Source organism: Phoenix dactylifera, chromosome 12 (assembly GCF_009389715.1).
Source record: "Phoenix dactylifera cultivar Barhee BC4 chromosome 12, palm_55x_up_171113_PBpolish2nd_filt_p, whole genome shotgun sequence".
Taxonomy (NCBI): domain Eukaryota; kingdom Viridiplantae; phylum Streptophyta; class Magnoliopsida; order Arecales; family Arecaceae; genus Phoenix; species Phoenix dactylifera.
This window is the reverse complement of record NC_052403.1, coordinates 5,016,077-5,029,420: the sequence shown is the minus strand read 5'-3', so window position 1 is coordinate 5,029,420 and position 13,344 is coordinate 5,016,077. Positions and strand designations below refer to the sequence as shown.

Below are 13,344 nucleotides of genomic sequence, written 5' to 3'. Positions count from 1 at the left end.
GCCACGATGGTGCCTGTGGCCATTAAAAGCCAGCAGCTGGCTCGGTCAGCAAGAGGGCTCGGGAAGGGACCCATGAGTGTCTCCAAGCACCGAAAGGGTTCACAAGAAGGCAGGAGGAGGGACTCCACATATCTCGAGCCAAGGAGTGGATAGTGGGCAGTAGCAGTAATCCGGAGAGGGTGAGAGATGCAAGTGAAAGTGAGTAGTAAATTATTTATCCCCAGAGATTAAAACAAGATAAAAAATGGAGGCTGGAATGTTTGTTGGCTTAATTAGCTTTATTTCACCCTTCCCTATGAATTAAAGTTAGCCATGTCAACTAGCTTTTCCCCTTTGATCAAACAAAGTTACCATCATTTTTTTTCGGTGGTGCGTGGTTGGTTAAGCCAGTAACTTTCCCTTATCAACCCCTTAACTAGGAACCAAATACTGCAGGAGAGTTTTGATAAGTCTAATCCCATATAATGAAGATATGAAAAGAGGAAGAAGAAGAAGAATTTACTAATAGTGACAATCTTGCATACGTCTCTTTTACGGTGGAAGTTTAATCCCTATCCAGTTTTTGCATATAGTGTGGAAAACTTGTGGAAGTTTTCCAATGCGAGCAGGTCCATTCTCAAATTTATAACACTCTTAATAATTATGAATTCATAATATAAAATATGCATAATTCTGCTATCATGCTCTTCTACATTTTGGATCATTCATTATTAAATTTCATCAAAATCTATGCAAATTTTCCATCACATCAAATACCAATTATATATTAAAAATCATTCATTCACAAATTTGAGCAATTTTTACTTTATACTTGTATAAATAGGGCTTATACAAACCTACAAGTGAGGGATAGGGGTATTTTTTGTCTTGAATTCTAAAACCATCCCAAATCTTAAAAAAAAAACACAATCTTGAATCTACAAAGTCAAAAATGAGGTATGTTTTTTTTCTGAATTTCAACTTGCAAATTCCAAGATACAAACCGCCTCTATCTCCTTTTTCCTTGAGAAATCAAGATTTTTAAAATCCCAATTCACATGTCGGCATCTTAATTGACTCTTTTCTCTCTTACCTTCTTTTCTTAAAAAACCAAGGTTTCTAAATCCTAATTCACAATTGCATATCTCAGCTATTTTCTAATGTCTCTAATCGTAATCATCCATGTTTCCTCTTGCATGCATAATGTATGCCTGGATCTAGTTAAAAAAATTGCATTACCTAGATATATAAGAGAATGGACTAGTGTGTTGGCAATCTATGGGTATTAAAGTGCGCATGTCGTGAATCTTGGATGCAAACCATGTATATGGTAAATTGTGTATTGCAGTATCACCATGTAATCAATCACATGTAAGTTACCGTGCAATGTTATGAAAACTCTCAATGTTCAATGAGGTGGTATAACATTTAACTACTTTGAAAACAAATATACTTGTTGACATAGAAACAAAAGAAAGGCCTAACAGTAGAAAGTCAATCTTTGTCTTGGTCTTCTTCTTTCTTTTGGCAAGTAGACATGCTATTAGATTTGTTTACATGTGCATAGATTGGTGAAGATCGTATCAAACTCTCATGCATTGCTCCTTGCTTTTAAAAAAAGAAGAATATTAAAGAAAAAATCAATGTCTAGGTGTAACCCTAGCTATGTGCTAGTGCTCATGTTTGGCTAGCTATGCTCCTAGCGAGCGGCACTAGCCAATCTTGTGCATGGCCACTTCCATCCTGCTACATCATCGCATAAGTCTACGCGCATAAATTGCCGTACATTCACACAAATGCTTTGCATTGAGTAAAATATTATAAAACAGTAACTTAGCTCATATATGATGAGCTAAAAATGGCAATGGTTAATCAGATGGTTTGAGTCTAAGAGGTTCACCTAGTATCGACTCTCATAAACTTTTTTTTTCCGTCACTACGACTGCAGTGGCCCGTTGAATTTTCCGCCACCGCTTACCCTACATAGCATACCCTTCATTTGTCTATCAAGCCCCAGCCATTATTATTTTCCCTGTCAAAAAGGAATCTCCTTTCACTGTCCATATTCTCAGGGAAAGCATAAGATATAAAGAACCAGAGGAACATGTGCGCCCAAAGAGGGAGGAAACAAATGTAATAAAACCAAACAAAAAGGATTTAAAGGAGGAAAGAAAAAGAATAGATATAGTGTCTGTTTATCTGTTTCTTTCCGTTTGTCTTGTCGTCACGGTAGGGACGTGGCCGAGTCGCCGAAGAAGCTAGGGTTTCCGCCATGAGCAAACCTCCAATCCGTAAGTCTCCGATCTCTTCTCTCCATTTGATTCCTCGGTCTCTTCGTGGCGTAGAGAATCCGACACTGAAGGAAACCAACCCCCGCCCCCTTCCCTTCGGTCGCTTCTCCGCTTAGGGTTTCGAGCGGATTACGCCTCCGAGATTCGAAGATTAGGGTTCGCAAACGCAAGGTTCTACGAAATTTGTTTGCTTTTGGATTAGGGATTTGGAGATTCTAGGTTGGTTATTTTTCTTTTGTGGGAATCGTCAATCATGGTGGAATACGCCCCGGATCAGAACGTGGGCTAGGCCGGAAGCACGGGAGGCGAAGCATTTTGATCTTAGGATTTGTGGATTGCAGGGATTTTTTAGGGTTCCGGCTTTCAATCTTCTGGGCATTGGGTGGAAGCGGCGATTTTGATTTCAGAAGCTTAGGGTTTTTGGATAATGTGTATACTCTGTGTGGTCCAGCGGTGGTCGCGGTGGGTCTCCACCATGCTGCCGTGGCTGGTGATCCCTCTTATTTTCTTCTGGGCGCTGTCGCAATTCTTCCCGCCGGGCTTCCAGTTCGAGATCACCTCGCCGCGGCTGGGCTGCGTGCTGGTTCTCCTCGTCACCCTGTTCTGGTATGAGATCCTGATGCCACAGCTGTCGGTGTGGCGGGCCCGACGGTCAGCGCGCCTCCGGGAGCGGCAGCGGACCGAGGCCCTCGAGCTGCAGAAGCTCCGGAAGACGGCCACCCGCCGTTGCCGGAACTGCCTCACCCCATACCGCGATCAGAACCCTGGAGGCGGCCGGTTCATGTGCTCGTATTGCGGGCATATTTCTAAAAGGCCTGTGCTGGACGTCCCGGGTACTGTTGTTGGGAGCTCAGGGATCATCAGCGACCTTCTTGGAAAGAATGGTTGGATCTGCAGCCAGGATTGGTCGGTGGAGGGGCATGGGAGCTGGGTCAGCCCTGTGCCACGGTATTGGGTTGGTGGTGGTGGTGACGGCCAGTGCTTGACAGAGAAGTCTTATTCAGGCGTGGTGGCTTTTGCCTGCAAGTTGCTTTTGTGTTTTTTCTCTAGTGTGAGTTGGCTTTGCAGGAAAGTTTTCAGGTTTGGTTGTTCAAGGGAGGAGAGTTCTTCAGATTCAGATTACAAGGGATCATCATCTAAAAGAGGGGAGAATGGAGGAAATTTGCAGGAGAGCAGATGGGAGAAAGCTAGAAGGAAAGCAGAAGAGAAGAGACAGGCTAGGTTGGAAAGGGAAATGCTAGAAGAGGAGGAGAGGAAACAGAGGGAGGAGGTTGCAAGGTTAGTGGAGGAAAGGAGAAAATTACGTGATGAGAAGCTGGAAGCAGAGAGAGAGAGGGCAAAGAGCTCAGCTCTGGATGGAGAAAGAGAAAAAAGGAAAGATGCAGAGAAAAAGAGACATGAGAGGAGGAGGGAGAAAGATAGAGGTTCTAGCAAAAGCAATTCTGATGTTGAAGACCTTGAGAAGAGGGCTAGCAGGGAAAGTGAAAGGAAGCGTGAGCTTGACAGAAAGAGTGAGAATGAAAAACGGGAGGCACTGAAATCTGCAGCAGAGATCTACAAATCACAAAGTTCAGAACCTGGGCATGGAAATAAGGTGACAACAAATAAGCCAAGATACTTTGGTCGCATGACAGGCTCTTTCCTATCTTCTTCTGGAGGTTTCAGTGGTGCCTCATTTTTTGGGAGACATGCTCAGAGCCCTGCTGCTCCGGGTAACAAAGCAAGTAAGCCTGCTGTTGGCTTTGTCGATCATGGTTCTGGAATTAAAAGAGATGGTCATTCTGCTGGGCATGTAACAGTGAAATCTGCTGCTAGTGTAGATGGAACTTCTTTGATCAACATTCATCGGCCTGTGAGTTGTGATCTACACAATCTGTCTCCTCTTTATTGTTATACATTTGCTTTTTATATGAGGAAGCAATTTTAACTAATTTATAATATGCATGCATTTATTTTGCAATTGCTTCTTTTCTCTCTCCAGGTAAGTTCAGATGTACAGCCACATATAACTGCCCCAAAGAAATCCTGGCATCAACTTTTTACACGTTCAGCAGCTGTTTCTCCATATCCTGATACGAATACCTCCAGCCCTCCAAGTCAGAATAGCCAATTAGAAGCTCAAAGTGCACAATTACCTGATCAAAGAATATTTTCTAATTATTCTGTTGATAACCAAATCAACTATGGACAGTCATTGCCGCTCAGCACCTATCCCCCAGTGTGTGCATCATTTTGTGGCAGTACAGTTCCTCATTTGGTGGCTGAATCCTTGTTTTCTCCTATCAAAGAGTCAGCACCACATGCAGTGCAAGAAGAAGCAGAGCTTTTTGAAGACCCATGCTATGTTCCAGACCCTGTCTCCTTGCTTGGGCCGGTATCCAAGTCACTTGATAGTCTTCCAGTGGATCTAGGAACTGGGTTTGTTTCTAATGACAAGATGGAAGTACCTCGTGTTTTGAAAAATGTATCTGCCCCTGGAGACGTTAACAAGCCTTCGCCAATTGAGTCTCCCATGTCCAGACTGCGAGTTTTTGAAGAAAAACATACTGCATCAAGCAAAGTATCTGGTACTCCAAATTCACAGGAATCACATTCTTCAAATTTGGATGAGTCAAGTAATGCACAAGGGACATGGCAAATGTGGGGCACTCCACTGGCTCAAGATGCATTGGGTTTGGTAGGTGGGCCTTCCAGCTGGTTTTCACCCCTGGGGACGAACAAATTTAAGCAAGAAAATATCATGCATCCTTTGTCACACAACGCTGTGATATCACAAATATCTAATGAGGAACATGTTGTTCCTGAAATTCAATCTCCGCAGCATGTTTGTGTTATTAATCAGCAGAATGGTGGAATATACAGTCCTCTTGGTCCTGGTCTGAATGGGAATGATATGTGGATGCAGAAATCACCCTTCCAGCCATTGCCTGTTGAGGGAGAAAGCCACTTTCTTCCTCTTAATCTGATAGATAACATTGCCAGGAATGATGTGAAATACGACGGTCCAAATGAATCAACAGCTACCTATCCTTTTGAGCTACCTCCAGCTAATTGTTGGTCCAAGTAAGTGACCCCCATATACTTTTTGAAGCTTTTTGTTATGGATCTCTGTTCAGTTTTTAAGCTTCGTCTTCATTGTCACCTTGTGCGCTACCGTAAAAAGTTACGATAATTAGTTGCTGAATGTATTAGACAGTACAGTATGATAATAGTTGTCTTGAAATGGTTTTGCCTCAATATTTGGATGGATTTAATCATTTTTTTGTTTCATAATATGGATTTTTTCTTATTCTTTTGCTGCTCTATGTACAAAATTTTGTTTACTATTAGTAACACCTTATATTTTGTTGAAACTGCTTGAAAACATGGAACTATTTTTGTTCCTAAATATTTATTATATCTCAAGAAATGTAAGTAAAGACATGAATAGAACACCACCCTATATTTTATCTGTACCATCTGTCTAGCACCCACTTTCTAGATTCCACATTACTGGATGCTGCTGAACGCGGCACATTCAAAGTTTTGGGTAATTTGAATACTAAAGGTTTAATTGCTGAGAGACGACTAAAATCGTGCAACTTAGCCCTAAGATATGTTGCATTTCATGTACTAGTTCGTCCTCCTATGTAGTTATGTATGGGACCACAGGATGAGAGAGAGAGAGAGGTGGTTCCTTGGTCGTATCTCTTTTTTAGTGTTTAGAGTTCCACCTTTTGGAAAGAAATAACGGGAAGAGAAAGAAATGGTAATGTTTTTTCTCATATCTTACTCTTTTAAACCAAAATGCTGAATTTCCTATTTCCTTCCAAAACTTATTTTCTTAGGGATATATAAAAGTCCCACCTTCGGATTATTATTATTGTGTAGAGGATCTGGTAGAGCTAAGGTTTTAAGATTTGGCTAGAACTGACCTGTTTCAGCAAAGACCCAGTTGAAACTAACCCCCACTTTTGCATTTTGGTTAGTTTTGACCAGCTCTGCTCCAATTTTAGTGGTAGTCAGTTTCAGCCAAAATTGGTTCAAGCTAGATATATATGATTAAGTATTATTTTGGTGATTACTATCACACCGAGGTTATTTCTTTATTTGTTTAAATACATAGACTATATATTGTTAATTTTCAATGTTTTTTATTTCCTTTTTTGAGTCAAATGAGGAGATAAATATTGAACATAACCCTTCATGGGCTGAGGCCCTGGAGAATGCGTATTACAATAATTACAAAGACTAGTTGAATTACTAAATACTATATATTTCAAACAAATAACACCTTTTTTTAATTAAATGAGTATAACATTCTATAACCACATATACTTGATTAAATAGCAACTTAACCTCGAAATTATGGGAACTCAATATATTTATGAGTTTTTCTAGAAGAATGAACAAAAGATTTGAATGCTCATAGTACTAAAAAGCTCCAGAATTGCTAAATATAATGAATTTGTCCAAACTGAAACGTAGACCAAGTTTTTAGACCTTAGGTGGAGCAACGATCTTTGAAAGTTTAGTTTATACCAATAGAACTATAAATATTAAGGATTCACATTGAGTGAAAAATGGTACCAAATTAGCAAAGGTGGTGCATCCCAGTTTGGCTGATTTGCAGTTAGCTTGTTATGATCATATTAGATGTATCTCCAGCTTTTTAATTTTTTTGATATGCAATTATGGATGGAAGGGATAAAATGTTGAAGACTTGAGCAAGAATATCATTGGGAGAAGACTGATTCTTATTGATCCAACTAGATGCGGTGTAGATTAAGCTTGCAGTGAAAGATGAGGCTTTAGTAGTGGGAGTCCTTATTACACTCATGTAAGAAGCTGATTGATGCAAAATTTTAGAAGGCATCTCATATACAAGAAGTTTGCAATCTATAAGTCTTTGTCACTTGAAAGAGAGATGCGGGAGCAGATTTACGTGCATGTGTGGGGAAGTGGATCCTTCAAAAAAATATGGTAGGAATGCTAAGGAAGGGCGCATAGGGTGCAGCACCCTACACAGAACTTTCTTGCTACTGAGCGAGGCTCTACTTGTTTGTTTATATTCCAACAAAGGAATGCCATTGGCATTTGCGGTCTCTGATGTCAACATGACATTCCAAATATATCTAGCAACATCTTCATTTTTTCTCAAGATGGATGTGACCTTAAACATTCCTTCATATTTCTACTAGAGTTAGGTATTGTCATTATTGCCTTCATCGTTAAAATAGTCATGTTTAATTAGGGTATTTATTAGAGCTGTAACACCTACAAAGGAAAGGGATGATTTGTTGAAGGTGGGAAAGTATTTTCCAGAAGTGCATCGAACAATTCTTTAGGGTAGTAATTTAAGGCATGTGATTAGAAATCACGAGACATTTTTTTGGAGATTAATGCATATGTGGTGAAAGAATTTATGAAGGATTAAAATAATTATATTCTTTCTGCTTGCTAAATGTATGCCTTAGGATGATAAGCCTATTAGCGATGGATTGGACCAAAGATTTCAAATGAAATTTCATGAAGTATGAACTCTAAACGTTGTAGTGGATCTACTTTTAGAGCACAATGGACTTTGGAAAATCAGGAGTTAATTGGAGTGCTTCATGGAGCAGACTAAGCATTGTTTACAAGGTACTCAAAGATTGCTTTAAGCACCTAGAAATGGAAACTCTCAATGTGCTAGACTTTTTTATACCATTGCTGCACGTGATTCTTAAGCGCATGTTTGTTCTTGTTTTGTTCAGGTTGGTTGATGTTACTGAAAAACAGTCATTTTGGGACGTTGAATTCAAAATTAATGCCTTAACATGTCCACCTGTTTTGAAACAAGATAAGCAACTAATTGTAGCATTATACACTTTCTTCCTGCCAGCATAGGTGTGTAACTAAAGTTCATAGTCTTCCCTGGTTCATGATTTCTAGTTTATTGTAAGCCAAATTGAGACAAGCCTAGGATCATTAGGAGTGTGTTTTGGACTACATGGCAGTCCTCAGGTAAAACTCTTGGGAGCTTGATAAGGTGTAATTTGAAAATTGAGTGGTATATTGATGTTTCCTCAAGGAATGTTTTACTAATCTTCCTCTTCATTCTCTATTTTTCTTGACCTTCTTCTTTTGGTCTATCCCCTTCCTATCTTCTTTCCCTTCTCTTTCCTTTTCCATTTTGTTTTTCTTTTATTGAATTAGGGGGCTGATTGATAGCTGCCAGAGGCACATCATCTCTTTTGCATTCTGTACTAATTTAAGTTAATATTAAACTAGAGTTTTCTTAAACTCTAGAATGAGATGCCTGCATCCTGTCCCTTGATAAGGAATGCATTGACTTCCAGTGGTGTGGTGAACAAATGACCTGATTAATGTTCGATATCTAATCCTTTTCGTTTCTTTAATGAGAATTAGTGACTGATTTGGTTTGAGGTGGCCTTTAAGGAATTAGAAAACTTACAACTCATCTTCTTTCTATAAGCTAGATGCCCATGTCGATTGCCCATGTTAATTTGGTTTCAGTTGGGTTCAAATTGCTGAAGAATATGTCATAATTTAAAACTTATTATTGCAAATCTGGTTACCAATGTTTATGATTGCAAGGAGCTAGAGAGTAAAACAAATTAAATATATTCTATATTAGTTGCACCCTTAAGGATTAGTTTGGTTGATGCTAAGTGTGAAAAGTATTACGGGTGACCAATGGATGTGAGAATTGAAAGGTAAGTTTGTTCCGATTCTGGTTGTTTGGCATGAAAGAAATAAGCTTCTGGAAGTGGCAAGACTGACATGGTCAACTATGGTAGCCTGGCATAGTCAGCTATCATCGACAATATATCATTATGGTCTATTATGATCAAACATGGCGGCAAAAGTCTGAACATGGTATTTCAAATTCTGAGAAGTGATTCAGAATTTCTTTGGCTGAGATCACTTAGCGAACATGGGTGAAAATGACATATATGTAAGTGCACTTGCCTTGTGCACATTTATCCACCTAAAGGTGGAGTACTTACCCGAGTTATGTGACATGTAAGGCCCTTTTTGGATGCCGAATAACTAGCTGGAGGGTAGATACTTTTGACTCGAGGCGGTCATCCCTTATTCAGTTATCATGGGTTAACAATATCCCTTATTTGGTTGATGATCAAGGGCTAGTGGGATAAATTGTAGAAAAAAAAAGTGAAAAAGTAAAGGAGAAGAGAGAGCATGGCCGGCTATCTTTAACACGTTACTTGCTTGGGTTTGGCTGGTTAAACAAACAATGAATGCTCCAGCATGCAAACATGGCCTATTTCCATTTTCGTAAAACCAAATAAACCTAAAGACTTGCAAATTCCACTGTCAGCTTTCTGCAATTAGAGGATGTGGATACAAGGGTTTAAAGTGCAAACCATATATTATTTTTCTAATACTGTTTTCACAATTATAAACAGATAGATAGTTAAGAAGGATATCCATCTGGGTTTACTTATCTTAGAATTCTCTAAATTGAGGCCTTACTCTGTTATCTGTTATTAATTAGTATTATAAGAAGCAATAATTTGAGTTGCTGTTGGTCATTGCCATCTTCCTGAACTTCTCATCATCATCACCATCTTAAAGAATTGGAACATTGAATTCAATATTTAGTTTCTACCTAAAACGTGTTATGGCTCTCTTTTATTTCTTCTTTCTTACTTTTCACCTTATCAAACTGCTGCTTAAAACCTTCAAGCCCAATTTCTCCTGTTTAGAAACAGTAAAACTGTAATTGCGTTTCTGCCTTTTCTTTTGCAATGGTGTGGATCAACAGTTGGTTGGGACCATCTAAAGAACCTTGTGATGCCCTTTCTTTTAGTTTTCTTGTGTTTTTACCTTCCTTTTTGATAAATTAATCTGCTTCAAATTACATCTTCCAAAATGGGTGCAATTGCCTTATGAAACTGAGGGCCTGTCTTGCTTATTCCTCCTCTTGGTGTCAGCATCAGTATGAGATACTTCTTCTTGTGCACTTAAATGTCTTTAACACACACACACACAGACACACACACAGACACACACAGACACACACACACACAGACACACACAGACACACACACACACACACAGAGACACACACACACAGAGAGACACACAGACACACACACAGAGACAGAGACACACACATCTAGTATCAAGAGATATCCCATTTCAACATGAGATGCAATCACACACACACACACACACAGAGAGACAGAGACACACACAAGAGCTCTAACTACATCTAGTATCAAGAGATATCCCATTTCAACATGAGATGCAACAAGTCATTATCTTTTTCTTTCAACATGAGATGCAACAAGTCATTATCTTTTTCTTTCCTGTTTGTAATTATCATCAATGTGATGTATTAAAAAGATCATTCATCGATGTTTTTTTTTTTTTTATGCCTAGTGGTTTTAAAAATTGTTGAAGAATTAAGAGTTTCGAAGAACCATATGGACAGAATTTTGTCATATGCGAACAAAGAAGCCTGCCCATTTGGTGTCGTCTTAAGTAGCTTATTAGTTTCGTTATTAAAATTGGGAGAAATTTAAAAGGAATTCATTAAGTGAAAATAATACAAGGATCATGGAAGCAGTTGCTGAGACATGGGCATAACAAAGCTAATAGAAGGGGTCCAGGAACACAAGGATTTTAAGAGGAGAGCTTCTAAATGTGTAATCACATCCAAGGTACAGAATTCTTGCAACTAATGGTCAAGCAAGTCTTTGTTGCTCCAACATTTCACATTAAAAGATATCCTGCTATGCTACTACTAAGTTATATAAGATATCCCACTTCATAACACTTTGGCTTCAACATTTTGGTCCCTCATTGTGATGTTGCTGTCCATTTTTAGAGGCCTTGACACTCTGAATAACCTGCATGCTGCTTGCTCCTAACCTGTGTACCTTAATTTTGATGTTTCTATGTTGTCCAATTTTTGTTTGTATGCTCCTTGGTTCTGTTTTCATCTGCATCTAGATGAGCTATCAAAATATCAATGGTTGAACTCTCTGAGCTGTATTTTGACTGTGCCTTCATTGTTTGGCAATTTTCTGCCTGCTCTTGCTTCATGGTTCCTACTGTCTCATTGGTATTATTTTGGATAGGCCTCTTGCTTTTATTCATGGTTTGTGCTTTTGAACCCTTGAAGGTACTTGTAGCTTCTTCTCTGGTAGTCTAATGGTACGGCTATGCAAATGGATCACGCAGTCTAAAATAATGGCTGTAATTTGCTCTTAGCCTCCTCAAAACGGTTGATATTCAAGAACATAGTAGGAAAATTTTGAGTAAATTGGTGCCGCATCCAGGCTCTCATTCTGGCTGTCGAATATATGAGTTGTTGCCTTCCCTCCGTTAGTAACATTCACAAGTTTATCACCACAAATAAATACAGAAATATTCATTTTCTAGTTGTTGCCAGGAATACCCGTGGTGAGGTGGGTCTGAGATATGAATATGAATGTTCTGACAAAATTAAGTGTTTTAGTAAAGAAGATAATGTGAGTAGCTAGAACTGGTATGACCGCCATTCTATAGTTGAGGGCTTGGCCTTGGATATAACCCAACAGGGGGTGGGCTCTGTGTGGTTGACTCAAAATTGTTAACATATAATTTGTATTATAATGTTTACAATTAATTTTTCAGAATAATCTAGTTCTCACCAGTTGAATGACCCATAAAGAACTCTTGTATTTTTTCATGTCAAAATTGGAATTTTGGGAAATGATGACAATCAATTTGATGTATACCCTGGTTGTTTCAGATTTAATGTGGCAATGCTGCAATGCAGCAAGCCCTTCTAACTTTTCTCTCGTGCAAGACCTTCTGTTTTCCCTGCATCCGTACTGTTAATCTTCTTTCTTTTCATTGGTAGAAACCATTCTTGTCGGCTGTGTTGAGTATCATTGTAATGTATGGATTGGGGAAGAATTGTTTTAGAGTTATTTTTTAAAAATCTGAACGGTTAACAACAAGGATTTCATCAGTATTTTTTATGTCTTGCATAGTTATTTAATATTTTCTTGGCTTACCCGTTACGTATTGTCATAAAGTCAGGCATAAACATAATTAAATGATGATCTACAATATTTTGGCTTGTGAATTGGCAGAGCTGGTGAAGTTAAACCTAGATGTATCTTAAAGAATAATCATCTGTTTTATGGCCTTCACATCGGGTTGAGATTGTGTTGGATATCCATGTTTTTGGTATTGACTTGCTGGTGTGGTTGACATTTTCTTCATGTTTTTGCTATGTATTCACCATAGAATTTATCTTTTTGGAGAACTTGATTTTTTTTAGTAGAAATGAAGATGTCAAGTTTGCAGGGTTAGTTTTTGGCAATCTCTTCATTTTATTTGAAATTTTCCATGAAGATAGTATTGTATCTACTTATCTCCTGTTCTAAACCAATATTTTTGTTGAATGAGTTTTTGTTCTTTACATGGCTCTTCCAATAAATGGATTGGATATCACAACTGATAGCATCGTGTTTTTTCAAACAGCTGAATACTTACCTCTTGAGTGTTTGCAGGAGGGAGTGGGCAACTAATGGTCCTCAGGAAGCTGGAAACCTAACCCCAGCAACGCCGCACATCGGAGGCCTGTTTTCTACTAATCCAGATGTACAGTCAGTCTGGTCATTCAATCAAAAAGAGACGGTATAAACACCACAGAATCAATGTCGCCAAAGGCAAGCACCCTTGCCTCTTTTGAGGAGAGAGTTGAGGAACTTGTTGCACTGTATCCTTTGTAATGCGAATGATATGTTTCATTGGCATGCATAGATGGCATGCATGCATTCATGCATTCCTATGAGGATATGTTTCACTGTATCATTCAGTCTTATCATGCATGCTCATCAATTTACTTCTTTTATGATGAAAGTGGGATATCTTGGAGGGGAAAGTATGCCCCCTGCATCGACTCATACTGATTATTGTTGGGGCGCCAATAGAAGCTTGCATGTGTTTTCAAAACCCTGCTTTTTTTCAAAAATTCCAGATAGCAGCTCGGCACCCGCTCAATGTTTCACGAATCTCGTGTCCGACGTCAGGAATATGTTCATGGGTAACCTTTGAACTCCACCTC

At 38.9% G+C, this 13,344-nt stretch overlaps 1 protein-coding gene across 2 annotated transcripts; it reads left to right on the top strand.

Annotated features, from left to right (window-relative positions):
* Window positions 1-2,155: 2,155 nt before the first annotated feature.
* Window positions 2,156-13,139, top strand: LOC103708878 (stress response protein nst1-like). 2 transcript variants are annotated; one of them, XM_008793978.4, is made up of 4 exons: window positions 2,160-2,270; window positions 2,612-4,122; window positions 4,252-5,333; window positions 12,788-13,139. In XM_008793978.4, exons 2-4 carry the CDS (start codon window positions 2,698-2,700, stop codon window positions 12,918-12,920), a joined length of 2,640 nt encoding a protein of 879 aa, XP_008792200.2. In that variant the 5' UTR covers window positions 2,160-2,270; window positions 2,612-2,697; the 3' UTR covers window positions 12,921-13,139. The 2 variants fall into 2 exon arrangements, with proteins under 2 accessions (XP_008792199.2, XP_008792200.2); XM_008793977.4 differs by having other exon boundaries at window positions 2,156-4,122.
* The last annotated feature ends 205 nt before the right edge of the window (window positions 13,140-13,344 follow it).